Genomic DNA, 16,900 nt, shown 5'->3' with positions numbered 1-16,900 from the left:
GAGAACTATTAGCAGAACAAGTAGGAACATGCAGACTGCTGTTTAACTCTGTGGCAACCAGAAAGTGATCACAAGCTTAAACCCAGCCAGAAATAACAGACCAACAAAAAACTCATCCCCTGTGTGTTCCCAATGCACTGCGGAGTCTTAATCCTGAGCTTCGACAGCACAAACAACTGAAGTGACACTGCTGACAAAACAGATGAAAAGCCGCCAGATGGGTGCTATGCGCTAATTGACCTACAGTGAATGTGTTGAAGCTGGCACACACAGTCAAAACACAGCACTGCTTGTGGTAAATAAAATCTTCCATTTGCTAATGCTCATTAATTCTGTGTTTACTTTCACACGTCATGCCCTCACCCCACACTGACACCGCCCACGTTTAAATAAATCCCCAAATAATAAGTTATAATAATAGGTTTGCCTACATCATTAAGTTTTTTTTTATATGTGACATTTAGGAGAGAAAGCAACATCACAATTTAAGGAATGCATAATTTTCTCTTAAAGGCACACCACCAGATGCATTAAACAGCTCTTTATTCTAGTCACCTGACTTTCTCCTTTGCTTCCATCATAAATACGACAGCCACTAGAGGTCAATAAATGTAAATATGGGTCATAATAAGCTGCTTCTACAAAACAACTGTTTTTCTGGTGAGGACCAGCTGGATATTATGTAATGACATAATAAATAATTGCCTCTCATTTGGGCTTTCTCATCCTTCCAGCGTGGATACGATATCTTACGATAAACACTCGGTGTTCACAGCCTGCAACTCAAACTGTTTTTGTTCAGCGAGTGACTGGGACCCGGTCTGTGGAGAGAATGGTATCACATATGTTTCTCCCTGTCTTGCCGGCTGCACCAGTTCTACTGGCTCAGGAAAAAGCACAGTAAGTTGTCAAGGTACTCAAACTATAAAAAAAATATTAAACATGGAAAATGTATTTACTGTATTAAAAAGCATTGCAGGCACTAGCCTGTACAGCACAGCTGGTTCACAACATTGGTACGTTCTTAAAACTGAACATTATGTTTTTTATTTTTTTATTTATTTAACCTTTATTTAACCAGGAGAAGTCTCATTGAGATTAAAAATCTCTTTAGGCAGTAGCACAGTTCCACAGTTACAGACAATCATTTAAAAACAACAGAGAACATATAAATAGAGTCACAGTCAGAACATCATCAAACAATGCATGTACAGACAGAAGAGCCAGCTTCAACATCATTAAGAAAGGATTTAAACCTGTTTATAGAAACCAGCTCCTTAAGTTTGAGCACATTTTGCAGCTGGTTCCATGAAAAAGGAGCAGCATAACTAAAAGCCCTTTTCCCCAGTTCAGTATGGACTCTAAGCAGTAAAAACAAGTCCTAGGTTTGTTTTTTTTAATTTAGGAAGAAAATTTTATAAATGGATCTCTAGGCACAGTCAGTAAAAAACAAGTCCTCAGAGCGCAGACAGAAGATGGATTTAAGTTCCTGTGCTTTATTCCGCACACACACACGGGGGGGGGGGGGGGGGGGGGGAAAGGAAAAGAAAGGAAAGAAAAAAAAGAGGAGAAGGAAGGGGAGGGAAATGAACTGCACACGTTGGGGTACAAGGTAGCTGCAATCACGGGTGGACATGTAGTGATAGAAGGAAGAAGCCACAGAGGATACCTAAGTTGGCTTATACAACTGTATATGAATGGGGGGAGAACCGGGGTTTTTAAAAAGGAGGAAGATGAATAATTGAGAGGAGGGGGGAGAGAAGGCAGCAGGGGGGGGGAAAGGGGGGGCCCCCCCACAAACACAAAAGGGAGGGGGGGGTAGGGAGCCATGACAGTATATGTATGTATGGCCAGATACACTGGTGTTGGCATGAAGTTTTGTTAATGTTACTGTGCATTATTGTAAAAAGATAAAGTGGCCTATAACAAAAAAAGGTTATAGACGCATTACTCTATTGTTTAGATTTGAGCATTTAGTTATTCTCCACTGCATGGAGTTCACAGTTGTCATGATATTTGCAGTCAAAATAAATAATCTGTCATATTTGGAATATCATCAATAAGAACAATAATTGCTTTAACAGAGGAGAGTTTTGACACACAGTTCCCAGTTATTTCATTTTCAAATTCATTTGATTCCAAAATCTATAAGTAGATTATGTGAGTGCGGAGCATCCAGGTCAGATTAACTTCGCCTGGATGGTTTTAATTTCTTAATAATTAGATATAGCAGTGATTTTGCCACATTTTTTTTTTTTTTTGACTGAACTGATGAAAATTACAATAACCCTGATGTCATGGTAACGCTAATCACAGAAGGGAGTTTTGTTGGTAGTTTTCACCCAAATGTAAATTTTTTATTTTACTCTCTGCTGTCGTACTCCATTCGGGGCATATGGGAATCTGAATGTTGCAGACATGTGTATGAGTGTTTGTGTATATACAGTACTCTTTTTGTATTGCTGTCTTTATATGTGTCTGTGTCCTGCTATAAATGTTCATGTGTGTGCGGCTATGCATGTCTCTCCAGGTCTTCTCTAACTGTAGCTGTGTCGGTGTTGCTGGTAACTTTACGGCCAGTACAGGTCAGTGCCCTCACGCGGACGACTGTGACAGGATGTTCCGGTACTTCCTGGCTCTCTCTGTCGTCACTTCCTTTATCATCTCCCTCGGGGGGACACCAGGCTACATGCTTCTCATCAGGTAAGATTAAAATTACAAAAATAAAATGAAAAAAGGACTTTGAAATGACTAAATTACCACTGCTACAAAGGGTCGCATTAGCTTTAATGCCATCATGCCAATTGTTTCACGTTGTGTTGCTATTTTTTCCCGGATTCTCCCCCTCGACATATGAAATTTGACATTTAATACACTGATGCAAATGTAATTTGATGATTTGGAGCTGTGTTAGTTGGAGCTGATTTCAGAAGCTCTTCTTCAGCCCACAGATGTTGCTAACTGGCATTCAAGTTAATATAACCCATATTTGTAGCAGTGTTTTCCTTCAATGACAGTTTTATTAAATTATTTCGATCCCCATACTGTAACAACAACAGGAGCTACTCTTTCTGGGGTCCACATAATGTATTTGCAATAGCTTTTTCCAATGAAAAAAAAAAGAAATCTTCATTTATTACTTTGATTGAGTTACTTTAAAAGGAAAAAAATCTTTTCATTCATCATTTTTGCAGACCTTACGTCTGCACGAGCTGCTTATTTCAAGGAATCATGGGAAGTGTGGGAAGTTTTTACTTTGCTTCCTTCAGGATCAAAGCACTCAGAGACAATGATTGGGGCCATTTATAGCTGACTTACTGTTATCGGCAAGGGATACTTGTTTGTGTGTGTCTTTGTGTCTGTGTGTCACACATATAAACAGTGGCTTCGTCAAACAAACTGTTCAAAAATAGTCTGTTTCCAATCATGTGATTTTGTTGAGGTCTAAATCCCTTGATATGTTGGTGCAGGGTGGAATGACACGGCCAGCTGAAAATCACTTAAATCCTTGAAGGCCAATCTGTGATCTAATACGCACAAATGAGGTCAGGGAGACTGTTGAGTTATCATCAGCAAAGTGGAAACTCTTGTCTTGTTGACTTTCTAATCTTGTAATGAGAGCACATTTCCTAACAGTAACTGACAACTCCTGCTCCTGATAGCTTTGCTGGTAATATTAGCTGAGATGATAGGCATCAATTCCAAACACATTTAAAATATATATATATATATATATATATATATATATATATATATATATATATATATATATATATAAAAAGCAGTGTTTGCAGCAGGTATTTTAGAAAGTTGCAAATTTCTGCAGAATGCTAAATTTCTCAAAACTGAATCAGTGGTTTTGTGTTATGAATGACAATGAACAGTGAACCCATCCTTCATTAATTTACTATAATGACAGGCCCTTGTGATAAAGATGAAATGGGTTTTGACAATCAGTGCTGTATCACTCCCACTCATTTTTCTCAAGGGGATTAGTAGAGGATTGGTTGATGTCCTGTAATTGCATTGGTGAAGGGTTGAGTGAAATGACAGGAATGCAGCTTTTTGTGCGTAGTATGTGTGATACATTGTGTGCTGGACAGAGCTCATGCTTAAAAAAAAGCCTTGAGATATAAATAATCAACCAAAGTGATGGAGGAATATTTTGCCTTTCTGACCAGAGACTGGTTGTTCTGTGTTGTTGTGATTCTAGTTAAATTATATTATTTTGTTACTCATCAAAGGTATTCATTTCTTAAAATGAATATTGTCAAATAGAGCTGTAATATTAGCAAATAAAAATCTAAAAATGCAGGTGACTCATAATTTGGAGCAGCTCTTTCTGGCCTATCAGCTCAATTAGCTCAAGGTTGACCTCATTGGCTGTAGCTGCCAATACATTTCAAGTCCTCTTTAACTGAATATTTTCTGACAGATGAATGAGTAGAGAATGCTGTTCATGGACTAGAGGCTGTAAGAGGGGCGTTCACTCCCAGGCCCCTACTACTTGGTAGTACAGGAGGGTCCCTGTAGAACATGCATACTGAGGTTTTTCCTGCCAGCTCTTGACCTGCACGCCACCCGGGCCCGGACCCAACCAATCTGACTCATGCAAACAGCAGCTGTGTTTTAAAGAAAATAACTGAAAAAGTAAAAAGACATAATCTTCTTAATAAAATACAAACATTTTAAGAGTTTGCCATAGGTAATACACTGGAATACATGCAGTATATACATATTGTATAGCCCCATGTCATGTATTGTGAACTCGATGTAGAGTCTTCTGGACCACAGCGCCATCTGCTGTCTGACCCCTTTTACTGATGATTAAAGCATACCTCAGTAGCACACCTTACTTTTAATCTTCTGCTGTGTTCTCCTTGTATCTCATTCTATATATTGATATGTTCTTTTCAAATAAAGAAGTTTAGATGAGAATGTTGTAGAGATTACACCTACACATGACAAATGCACCTTCAAACACCCCCACATACATACAAGATCTCCTAAAGCCATATCAGCTAATCCTATTGTAATGCTCTGTAATTCTCACGGGAAGGAAATTAGTTTACTTGTTGTGTCTTATTGTCTCTTTTTTAATGTCTGTATAGTCATTTTTTTATTCTGATGTTAATTTCCAGAGACGCAAGTTCTGGGTTTTGTGCTGCAAATATTTTTTAACCAGTTTCTGATTATATGACATGAAAACTTTTCCTCATGCAGGTGCATCAAACCACAGCTAAAATCTTTGGCCTTGGGTTTCCATGCTCTGGCAACACGCACCCTTGGTAAGTCTCCTTCAAAATATGCATCCTCCTTCGAGCACGTTCGAGTGGCTCAGGGCCAAGATGCAAACTTTCCTGTCACCTTAACTACCACCAACGCTCCAAAATTTCCAGTGTTTGAGCCCTGTCTAAGCGTGTTTCAGTTCTGGGGGATCGGGTTTTAAAAATATGTTTTTTATTCCACAGCGGGGATCCCAGCACCCATCTACTTTGGAGCAATCATTGACACCACATGTCTAAAATGGGGTCAGAAGAGGTGTGGAGGCATAGGAGCCTGTAGAATCTACAACACCACCGCCTACAGGTAGTGCTCACATTCAGGCACATGACATTCAGGGGCGAATACCTGGTATTCATCATGAGTTAATGAAACTGTAAAACAACATAGAACCTGCTACGGTGAGAAAAGGAGACGATGGTTACACACTGGAGAGAAAACAGCTCTCCGGTCGCCCAGAGGCATGAGGGAGAGAGCACAGTTAAAGCCCCACCCCAAATGATCACTCTGTGAAAACACTCCATAATCAGTGAGTCAGGCAGTCAGAAACGAATGAAAGAGTGTAATAGTTATAAAAACATTTTAAGGTTCGAGTGGAAGGTTTTGTTCTTGCAACAGCATTTATACGTTTTTGACTCAAAGGTTGCTTAACTGTGATGGTACTTCAGTACACTTGAAGAACAAATATTACTGGGAACACGACCGAGAATTGCAGATGAATTCAAAACAAGGGCAAATTCCACTCAGCTGAAAAAGTTAATGCTGTGTTTGTGCTGTAATATTAGCACAATATCTTTTGTGAATCGGACCTTGAGACAGGGCAGATAGCAGTTGCAAGTGATGCACAATCCATGGCGCTATCAGCGTTAATTTGCCCCTCAGAGTTTTGTGGGTTCTTCTTTCTTTTTCAGTGTTTGTAAGGTAGACTTTCCCGTCCATCTTACACTGTCCTATCATATAAGGGCAAAAAGAAATAATAAAGATGCTCCTTATTAAGCCAGAACTTCCCTTAGAATCATCTAGTTTTCTTCAGTATGAAAGTAATTCAACAATATGTAATTCGGCATACTACTGGTGCCGACCCAAAACATTACTCTTTACAGTATTCCCAAAGACCCCAAATTCCAAATCATAGTAACACTATCCCACTGCCATATCCCCTGCTGTATCTTCATCTCTATGCAGTTCCTTTCATTCAATTCCTCATCCTGTCTTATCAAAAGAAACCTAACCATTACCAAATGAATAATAATATCCACATCTAAACTTCTCAGGATAGCATACCTGGGTCTGACTCTGAGCCTGCGGACTATCTCGTTCATTATTTGCATCCCGGGCTTCATTCTGCTCAGCCGACAGCTGAAGAGGGAAGAAAGAAATGGCATCCACAGAGCTCTGGCCAATGGCGGGACGGAGCTGGAGGCACTCAGGAAGGAAGAGATTGTGATTTCTAATTCCGACCAATCACAACAAACGTCAGACAACAGCACAGACAGGGAGACGCGGCTGTGACAGATCCAGCAGAATGGACCCTACTTGTCTCCTTCACACACACACACACACACACACACACACACACACACACACACACACACACACACACACACACACACACACACACACACACACACACACACACACACACATACAAACCACAGATGAACAAATACAACCACACACATACGTATACACCCACAGTATGTACAGAGTGCTACTGTACACATGCACACAAAAATGAGATTTGCAGGGAATCACATGTTGTATCCGATCATCTCATATAAAGCATAAATTCTATATTTGTACTACTGGACTACTGGCTTTGTGAATTTGACAGGAATTTGATATAACTAAAATATTTCTTGAATGTACATGCTGTTTTTCCTTATAAAGAAAAGTATAAGAATATTTTTCTGTTTTAATGGTGGCACAAGAGATTAGATGGGAAATGTGACTTGTACAGACTACTACAAAAGCAGTGTAATTCTAAAAACCAGCACTTATAAAGCTGCCTCTTTGGATTTTTTTTTCTTTCTAATGAAGTTTTTCTTCCTGACATCACTGTTCCTGAACAGAAGAGAATGAGTTTGATTAGGCCTTCAAAGAGACAGGAAGTGAGGATTTTCTTTTTCAGGATTTTAAAGAAAAAAAGGAAACACAGGTTGCTGTGGAAATATGTGTTTGAACATGTATTTCAGTAAGCTTTCGAGGGCTTCAGCAGTTGTTGATTTGACGTATGTGCCTCATTCACTCAACAGTTACCTCTAAATCATGTTTGTCTCATCTGTCTTGCAGATATTTAAGAGCAAGTTTGTAACATTTTGAACATATATCTGAATACTATTCCATTTTGCTTTTAAATTTCAGACTGAATGTACGTCTTTACACTAATTTAGAAAGAAAAGTTTCATTTCTGAAAACTTTTGTCTTTTACTTTAAGCCCAAAGTCAGGTCTGATTGTACTGCAGTTTGTGTTGTGTGCTTTCTGGATGTTAACTTGTTTCTTTGGTATTCATAGTCACTAAAAATGGATTTTTAGTAAGATCTGCTTACCTGTTAGTCTAGTGGAAGCTGCTCTGATTTCAATATGGATGACGTGCACTAGGAGGCAGTAACATGTTTTTATACTCTCAAACTAGCACCAGCCCCATGAAACTGGTATCTAATATTTATCTATCTATATCTGGTATTACTGAGGAGAAAATGTTTTAATCAAGACTACACAGCACACTAAAGTTTAGACTGAATTTTCTCAGAATATCTCAATGCATCTCAGCAGGCTCTGGTAATAAACATCCATTCTTGTGTGAAGGTGGCTGAGGTGAATGCTTGCTCTTTTGGTTGCCATGTGTTTGGTAATTTGTACTGCTGCAACATTTACAAAATACACTGTATGAGTCTCAGTCTTTAAGAAAACAACTCCACTATGTGTGAAGTATCACCACAGGAAATGTGCATTTGTGTTACAGTTGTGTATAAGCTCTGTTTCCATGTGTCCAGCTATTGCTATATGTTGTGTCACTGGTTGGTTCGTATTTAGGTTATGTTGGTTTTTTTTTGGGTGTTGGGTGCACATGCATCAACTCCTGTGCCAAAACCCACAAACAGAAACATCACGGTCTGTTCTCAGGTTTTTTCCTATTGATTTTATTCTCATAAACACAGCTTCATCCCAAAATCAGAACCCATTCGCTTGAAGTCTGTCGAAATAATTCCTCAAAACAAATCAGCTAGCTACTGTTATCTCAAGAAAGTTTAAACAAAATAATACTTTTGTCTTTGTAAATGTATAGCGTATTATCATTTTGTAAGACTTTTATTGCCTAAATGAATATTTACCATGCTGGCAACTTGCAGCATGTGGTGACTGTATCGTATTTTGAATTCAGGTTCAGTTTTAGGCACAGGTGGCCAAGTACAGACTCAGAGAGGAGCAGCAAGAGGTATACAGGAAGGAAGTCACTATCTCAGTAATGTAAGGAAGGCATTTACTTGCATTAAAGAAATCAGAATGTAAATCATTTTCTGGGATTATTTTTGTAAAATTTCAAAGGACATCTTAAATGTTACACTAAAAATAAAACTTTTAATATCCAATCAAACAATGTGTTGGTGTTATTTATTCCAGGTGCTAATTATTGAAAACAAGGGGACAGCGTAAAGGAATGTATCTTTATTAAACAAAATGTACTTCATCCAAATAAAAAGGCACTTCAATCTGAATTCTGTCTTTAACAGAAAAGGCAGAAAACAACTTTTATACTTTTTTTTTTTTTGCAGTTCTATGTCCTGATAATTAACTCTGGACAGACAGACAATGCCTATTAATCATTAAAAAAAATTGGGGAACATAAAAGCCTCTGGCCATCACAGCCTCGGCTCCTCTTTCACAGTTATGAGGCTCTGTCTGAATAACGGAAATATAACCATCATTATTTTCATGACACATAACAGTACAACTCGTGCGCTAACCCAAAAATGAAACATGCAGTGCAGCAAATATACAGCAACCTGGGCCTTCTATGGCTCAGAAACATACATAAGACATATTTTAACACCTACCTTTGACCAAGACTGAATCTATTTTATTATAAACATGTGGTTGAACGGGGGTTTAATGCAATTTTATATTCCTACAGATATTCAGTTTTATTGATATCAGCACTGGATGATAGAACTCTCCAACCATTATCGTTCACCAAAAAGTACAGATCATCGGCTGTAATACAACAAAAAGTATGAAAATGATTTGTCTAAGTGCCACTGCACATGCAAACTATATTTGCACAGCCATGCAAGAACAGACTAAATTTACATACTGTGCGTTTCAGCTCAAAATGGGTGCAGCAGGTGTCCCTGCTATATACTGAAACAAAGAAGCAAACCCTTAATATCAAAATACATTCATAGCTGTTTACCACAGTAACAGTAACAGAGAGCTCTAGATTACAACAAATCTTGCCCTGTACACTGTCCACCTGTATAAAAAACAAATGTACAAGCCATAAAACAACACCCATCCTTGTTGCATATTCCTTTAACATATTAAGTTGTCGGTGATCAGACCTGGGTCGATTACCGACTAAATTCTCTCCAATTACCGTGCGCAATTAATCTGCCTGATAGAGTGTGCACTTGAAAAAGCAATCCTCTTTAGTCACACTGTGCCAGGCAGAAACAAGAAACCATCAAATGTTACTCATTCCGTTTAAGCCAGACTGGTGCCCTCATAAAAATGTGCCCCCATGCTTTAAAACCGTTACTGCCACCTTAGAGGAGCCAATCCTGGTTTTGTGATATGCATTGTGACACAAGGCGTGATATGAAGGTAAAGCATGTGTGCGTTGTGGTGGCTCTCTCGCGTTTGTTGCTGTGTAAAGACTTCACCCTTCTGGAGGATTTTACAATTATTAGTCGTCCTTTTTGTTTCCGCTGTCTTGGAGATTCTGAAAAGACAAAACAAATGAGAAGAACATGTCAGTTTATATATTATGATACTATGTGTGACCACAAAAATGCATTGGGGTTATATTAAACTTTAAATCATTTATTTTTTTATAAGAAATAATGAAAAACAAACTGATTCCACTTATCTACTGGTAATCCAACGTCAATGTGTTTCTTTTGTTTTGTTGTCGTTAGTATTAAGAACATCTGTTTTCAGTGTCTCAGCAACAAAACATAGGCTCTAGCACTTTTTCAATAGACTTCTGAGTTGATGATGAAATGAAAAGCCTTCTTAAAACATGAATTACGGAGGAGCCGTGCCTCCGACCTGCCTGATGTTCATTAGTTTAAATGTCGCCCTGAAATTGTTATATCTAGGCAGTTAATGACCCAACAAGTCATTATCCTGCTGTGTTTCAGACTTAAAGTCACCTGGAGCTCCTGATGTTCTTTCAACAGTCTGTCATACTCCCTGGCGAGGCCATCCGTCTGCTTCTTCATCACATCTGCCTCTGACTGGGATTTCTTCAGGGCTGGAGAGGAAACAATCATTCATCAGCACAGGGCATCCTGGTTGACTTTAGCCACTAGAAGTGCAAGTTTTACAGTTCTTTTATCAACTTTCCTGGGCTCAGAATATAAAAACAACATTAAGATGCAAAAGCAACACAAACATTACAGCGAGCGTGTGCACATGGATTCTAACCATCTCCTGAGGTCTTCAGTTCTTCTTTCAGTCTCTCCACATCTTTCCTCAACAGCTCCATGCCCTCTGCGGTCGCCTTATCACCCTTCCCTTCCATCAGAGTCTGAAATACACCAAATGACATGATCCTCAAGTACATGACGTAATACAGCGCCTCATCAGCAGACTGCATCTCCAATGTGAAATGTTCAGTGTGAATATTCATATCTAGTGGTGGCTGATGACGGGAACCAAACAAAGTGTTTGGTGTCCGCCTCTACAAGGCGCACTTCAGACCACTTTGTGTAGGTAGAACAGCCCAGTGGAGTTTAAATTAAAAGCAAAAAAACACAACACTTAAAATCTGCCACTTACAGTTGTTTTTCTTAATTATCTAATAGTACAGTCTGAATCTAGAGTCTGAGTCTACGGTGAAATCTTTGAGACTTGACCCAACCAATGGGGAGCTTACCTGTTTGAGCAACTCATTGTCCTCCATGTATTTCTTGGCAGTCTGGTTAGCACTGTCGGCCTGAGCCTGAAGAGCAGCAGTAGTGGAAGACACTGATGCCAGTTGGTTAATCAAGGTGACCACTCGCTTCATAACCCTACAAAAACACAGTAAAATAACAGAGGCTGGAGGAATATCTAATTCTAGGTATAGATCTAGGTGTGCAACTAACTTATCCACCTTTTTTGTCATCGGTGTGTGTTGATGTAAGAGAGCAAATACTCACAGCCAGAGAAAGACAGCAAAGCCAGAGATGTAGAGGTTCCTCTGGGCCCTGAAAAGCTTCATGTGCAGGTGATCAAACATGTTCGGTTGCAGCTTGGTATCTGTGCCAACTTCTTTAGCTGAATATTTCCTCACTTCACGCACTGCATCTAAAGCAAAAGGAGTAAGCAATGAGGAATAAATATCAAGTTACACCCTCTCTCTTATGTACCATTTTCATGTAACTTTAAGTTTGAATGGGCTGATTCTGTCACAGCCGCCAACAGTATGCCAAAATCCCCTAATAGCTCAATGTTGATATTTCGAAACGCAACAGCTCACTCCACAAGTGGTCAGTGAGCAGGTCACAACTCCAACTCAGAGATAATACCTACAATATCTACAAGGTTGTAAGAAAAATTATGTTTCACTTACCAAGGAAGAGGACAATAAGTATTATGATCATTGTGAGAAACACTTTGTTCCATAACTGCGCCACACTGCTCCAGATCCTCAGCTGGAAAATACTCTGCCACCTGCAACACACACACACACACACACACACACACACACACACACACACACACACACACACACAGGCAGTATGTAGCAGTCTGTCACTCACTGCGCAACATACAATCACAATCTTCTGCAAACGCCCCAAAATTGACAGTATAACTCTGTATAGTTGTTGTACTGACAATAAAAGCATGTTGTTGTAATACAAACACATATAAGACTCTGGGTGATGGTTACTTACCTCCTGGCTGAGATGAAGGGTAAACAGAGGATGACAAGAATGCCCATCTCCACATAGAGAAAGAGGGCCACCGCAGTCCATTGCAGCGTCATCTCTTGTTAAGGCCTCTGAAGATAAGCTGACAGAGAGTACTGCAAGCTCACACACTAACAGGCAGGACATAAGACAAACAAAACAAAACAACAACTATAAAGATAAGGCTCAGTCAGTACAGCTGGGAGGTTTAGCATGTGTGTGTGGCTTTTCCTCCACTTGGACAACAATCCAGCCTCTGTTGAGAGAAATGATAACTTAAGCCCCTTACCCACTGTTCACAGCTCACACACCCACACAGACTAAACCTCAACTCAGACTCATCACTGCAATCTACTTACCATACAGCGTCATCACAAGATATAGAGCTCATATCAATATCAGAGGCAAATATACATAACATAAGCTTACCTTTTTATATAAAAACATTAATTAAATGCTTCGCTGACACGAGTTAACGTCAGTTTCACTAAAAGCTAATGTTAATGTGGGCCATTTGGAAACAGCTATAGCTAGTTAGCTGACTAGTTTAATGTTAGGTAATATGTTTAATATGTAAGTATCTAAGTTTCATGTTACAATTCAGAAATAAAGACACACAACCTACCAGCAAATCACCAAAAACCCTGAGTGAAAAACAGCAACTTTGGTTAACTCCTCAAATCAACCAGATCGAAGTTGTCTGCTTCTCTTCCTGTTCCAGCAAGCGCGTTTGAACGACCTAGCTTCCGGTCCGGTTTTCCAAAGTAAAATTTCACGTAGTTTAATGTCAAATTTTTGTTTTTCAATGATGTGCTGTCATCAAACATTAATATGCCCGCAAAGTTTGTTGTTGTTTGCTAATTGGTTCGGTGTTAACTTTTGAAATGTTATCGTCTGTTCTGACTTCTGTCTTCCGCTCCTTTTACATTCATAACACACATTGTGACTTTACTTTGAAGGCACAATTGCAATTCACCACGTCTATTCCTTTTAAGACTCTTAAGAAAACTTAGGTTCAGTTATGTAATGGTTTGCTTTGACTCAGCTAAAACTGTAACACATAAATAAGTAATCATCTTCAATAATGACAACACAAATTACATTGCTTCCCAAAAAGCTAGGTGCTCAAGAACTCATCATTGTACCAGTATCACTGTCATTTTGTTTTTCTATTATTTTCTGACCAAAGAGATGTAAGATTAGTTGTAATTTTTTTCATATTTAATAAAGACTTTTGCAATATATGAAATTGTCCTATTTATAAAACTGATGTTTGTGTGCGTGCAGCTACAACAGTATATCCCATGCTACATGTGCTAAATAGAGTGAGACGTAAAAAAACTCAGTATGTCCTTACTGTTTAAACAAGCATTAATAATACCAAGATTGTTTTGTCTCAACAGCTACATGATTGCTATTTAGTTACTGTTGGCTTGACTGAAGAAAATATAGCAATAAAAAAAAGACAGACGTTAGCCATACAACTATAGTTTTGCACATTTATTTGGCATAAAAAACAAAAAAAGCTAAAATCCAATATTTCACATTTCAATATATTCATGTTCCCAGATCATGCAATGACCCGTATGTGTTTTGGAGGTAATCTATTACAGCTGAGGTACTGGATAGAGAATTGAACACTTTTCTCTCAGGCTGGGAGCTAACCCTCTCCAGCATGTAGATGAGATGGTGGTGGAAGCAGGTGAATGGAGTGCCCTGCTCTAAAGAGATGTCCACCCAGTCCCATATACACTCCAAAGGAGTATCTTCATAGCCGGAGAACATGGCAGGATTAGAAAGCAACCCCCGCGCAGCCATCACTCCTAATAAGAAAATCCATACAAACAAGAAATGAATAAATTCATCATCAGTCATAAGTAGACAAGTGTCCTTGTTCAAGAATGAAAATTGGTTGAAAACAAACCTACCATCAACACCAGTAAGCTTGTAAGTGGACTCCACATCACGGAGGTACTTTATGTCTCCATTGGCAATGACTGGGACGGATATGCTGTCTTTGATTGTCTTTATGGCATCATAATGGACTGGCTGGTGGCGTTCTTCCGATGTACGGCCGTGGACTGTTATCCATGACACACCGGCTGATTCAGCCTTCTGGCACAGGTCCACAGTCTGCCTCAGGTCCTTGTGAATTCTGTGGGTTCAACATATTTCTTTTATTATCATTATAACTATTAGCTTCTAACCCTCATTTTAACACAGGAAGTCATAGTGTTGTATGTAATCTGACGCATTTATTTTGACCACATTTTAAAAATCTGATAATAATATATTGGCCAGCAGTAATTTATTGTACTTAAACATATAACATAAACAAACAATCTTGACCAGGAATACTGAACGAGATATTTAAAAGTAAAAAAAATTAACTTGCTCCCAATGCTCTCTGATGGACAAACTATGTAATGCTCAGACTGTTTCTCAATTACCTTTAACCCAGTTGGGCATTTCTGCAATGTTCTGTTACTTATTAGCCAACATACAGTATATACAGATACTGATATATCAGCAAGGTGCTAATATTCAGTCGATCAATCGGCCTTGCAGATTAATTGGTTGAGCTCCAGTATAATGTCAGACTGGTCCAGGTTTTTTACCTTATTTTGATGGACGCTGTGTAGTTTGGATTGTCCACTTGGTTTCTGACATGTCTGACCATGTCTTTTACAAGTTCAGGCTTGTTGATGAGACATGCACCAAACCCAGCTGACATAGCCCATCTGAAAACACAACAACAAAGCTTATCAAACAACTTTGATGAAAAAATCTGAAAGATTTGCAAACATGCTCAGTGTGCATGGGCTTTCTGATCCTAAAATCAGAATTCTGAAATAACAGAATAATAAAAAGTGACTGGAGCTTGTCTAACTGTCAGTTGTAGCACCTTTGGGGACAGCCGCAGTTGAGGTCAACTCCATCTGAGAAAGGTGCTACAACACAGGCTGCATCAGCAAGAGTCTGGGCATCATGGGCAGCAAACTGTACAATCAGGGGCCGGTCATCTGAGAAGGAAAAGGAGAAACAAACAATGGTAATGAAGACTTAACTCTTAGAATTTCTGGGGATGGACGATAACTACTGAACGAACGGAAAATGGGAAATGTATGTTATTATGAATGATCAGGATAATTAAATTAAAGACGCTGAATTATCAGTCAATAATGATGATAAAGATTGTAAAGTTTTTTTATGAAAAGAAAAAAATATCTGAACATTTGAAGAATCAGAGCTGTTTGTTTGTTGTTGTTATAGCGATGCCAGTTAGATCTGGTAAGAACAGAGTTGTGGGATATTAAATCCTGCTCTCAAGTGTGTAAAAAACAACAGGTTGTGTGAAATCAGTTATCTTATCGGTATCAGTCATGAGAAGCAGGTATTTATCGGTCATCATATGAGCTGAAAACACTGATCAACTACGTGTGAAGACGCTGTGCATTAGAAGTGGTGGTGCAGCGACTGCAGAAAGACCTTATGCTTATGGTGGTGCACTATTACAACTAATAATGTAATCTATTACTCACGCTCATTGGTAGTGAATTCACTGTCTCTGGCTTTGACAGATCGCATGAAATCAGAGGCAACTATCATTGGAGTGAAGCAGATATCACAGTCATATTTCCTCACCAAGGACCTGAATGCAAGCCTAGGGGGGGTGCAATAGAAACACAATAAGGAATAGTTGCACTTACAGCACGTCTCCTATTTCAGGCAGAAGAGCAGAACACTTGATGATACACAACAACCACATACTTAATGTTAATGTTTTGAATTTTCTTAGAAACTAAAGTCAAAGCTACCACTGCAGAAAGCAAACAGATTGCACTTACTTTGAATATCGAACCATAGGGGCACATATTTTCAGAACTTTCCCCTTTTCAAACATGTCCATGATGCTGGTGTTACCATTGCAAGTCTTCATTCTCCACAAGTAGCACTGTTAGCCAGCTAGCATAACAAGCTAACGTGCTCAATATCCAAGAGCGGCGTTGCGTTTAAGGACAGCTTCTGTCGTCTGACATCTGTTTCATTATTTCAGAGACGAGGACAGACTGGATGTGTGCCGTAAAGCCCCACGCTGTGACATACAGATTGAGTTATATTTACAGTTTACTGTAATTTAGTTAAAATAACGACGCTTCAGTCCACGATGCGGGGAAGAAATGTGGGCGTGGCTTTGAGACCTCTGAACTCATACGTCATACAACGAAATGTTTGTGTGCTTATTTTTTTTATTTTTTTTATCAAACAATAAACATCAGCCAACTGATATTATTCGTTTAGGTTGACCAAGGCACTGACATTCATTATTATTTGTTTAAAAAAATATTGAAAAGTGTCGAAAAGGTTGTTCGATGTCACAGCGATACATTACGTCATACCCAATCATGCAATGCCGCCTTCAGGTTCTGTGGGGAAAGGTAGCTCTTCAGCTTTTAAATCAGTGTAGAACATAAACACTGCATTTAGTTTGTGGAGG

At 39.0% G+C, this 16,900-nt stretch overlaps 2 protein-coding genes across 3 annotated transcripts in view; one reads left to right on the top strand and one right to left on the bottom strand.

Annotated features, from left to right (window-relative positions):
• Window positions 1-8,885, top strand: part of LOC127362717 (solute carrier organic anion transporter family member 1C1) — a 32,057-nt gene extending 23,172 nt beyond the window's left edge. The window contains exons 11-15 of the mRNA XM_051398800.1: window positions 735-900; window positions 2,531-2,703; window positions 5,224-5,288; window positions 5,472-5,589; window positions 6,558-8,885. Of these exons, the coding sequence (XP_051254760.1) occupies window positions 735-900; window positions 2,531-2,703; window positions 5,224-5,288; window positions 5,472-5,589; window positions 6,558-6,795 (760 nt within the window). The 3' untranslated portion in view covers window positions 6,796-8,885. The remainder of the gene's footprint in view (window positions 1-734; window positions 901-2,530; window positions 2,704-5,223; window positions 5,289-5,471; window positions 5,590-6,557) is intronic.
• Window positions 8,886-8,938: 53 nt separating this feature from the next.
• On the bottom strand, window positions 8,939-16,603 carry LOC127362720 (tRNA-dihydrouridine(20a/20b) synthase [NAD(P)+]-like). 2 transcript variants are annotated; one of them, XM_051398804.1, is made up of 13 exons: window positions 16,251-16,603; window positions 15,945-16,066; window positions 15,308-15,425; window positions 15,021-15,143; window positions 14,331-14,557; window positions 13,066-13,077; window positions 12,388-12,481; window positions 12,063-12,163; window positions 11,650-11,797; window positions 11,385-11,520; window positions 10,934-11,036; window positions 10,660-10,760; window positions 8,939-10,226 (listed from the first exon to the last, which is right to left on the bottom strand). In XM_051398804.1, exons 1-13 carry the CDS (start codon window positions 16,340-16,342, stop codon window positions 10,191-10,193), a joined length of 1,413 nt encoding a protein of 470 aa, XP_051254764.1. In that variant the 5' UTR covers window positions 16,343-16,603; the 3' UTR covers window positions 8,939-10,190. The 2 variants fall into 2 exon arrangements, with proteins under 2 accessions (XP_051254764.1, XP_051254763.1); XM_051398803.1 differs by lacking the exons at window positions 8,939-10,226; window positions 10,660-10,760; window positions 10,934-11,036; ... (3 more) ...; window positions 12,388-12,481; window positions 13,066-13,077 and adding an exon at window positions 13,888-14,225.
• Between the last annotated feature and the right edge of the window lie 297 nt (window positions 16,604-16,900).

The sequence above is a fragment of the Dicentrarchus labrax genome, unplaced genomic scaffold, assembly GCF_905237075.1.
Source record: "Dicentrarchus labrax unplaced genomic scaffold, dlabrax2021, whole genome shotgun sequence".
Lineage (NCBI taxonomy): Eukaryota > Metazoa > Chordata > Actinopteri > Moronidae > Dicentrarchus > Dicentrarchus labrax.
This window is presented reverse-complemented; position numbering and strand designations above follow the sequence as displayed.

Coding starts and splice junctions, on each gene's coding strand:
- LOC127362720 (XM_051398804.1), bottom strand. CDS start 16,342: ATGAAGACTTGCAATGGTAACACCAGCATCATGGACATGTTTGAAAAG. Junction 15,144..15,307: donor AACTGCGGCTGTCCCCAAAG/GTGCTACAACTG, acceptor TTGTGTTTTCAG/ATGGGCTATGTCAGCTGGGT. Junction 14,558..15,020: donor ACAGCGTCCATCAAAATAAG/GTAAAAAACCTG, acceptor TTGAACCCACAG/AATTCACAAGGACCTGAGGC.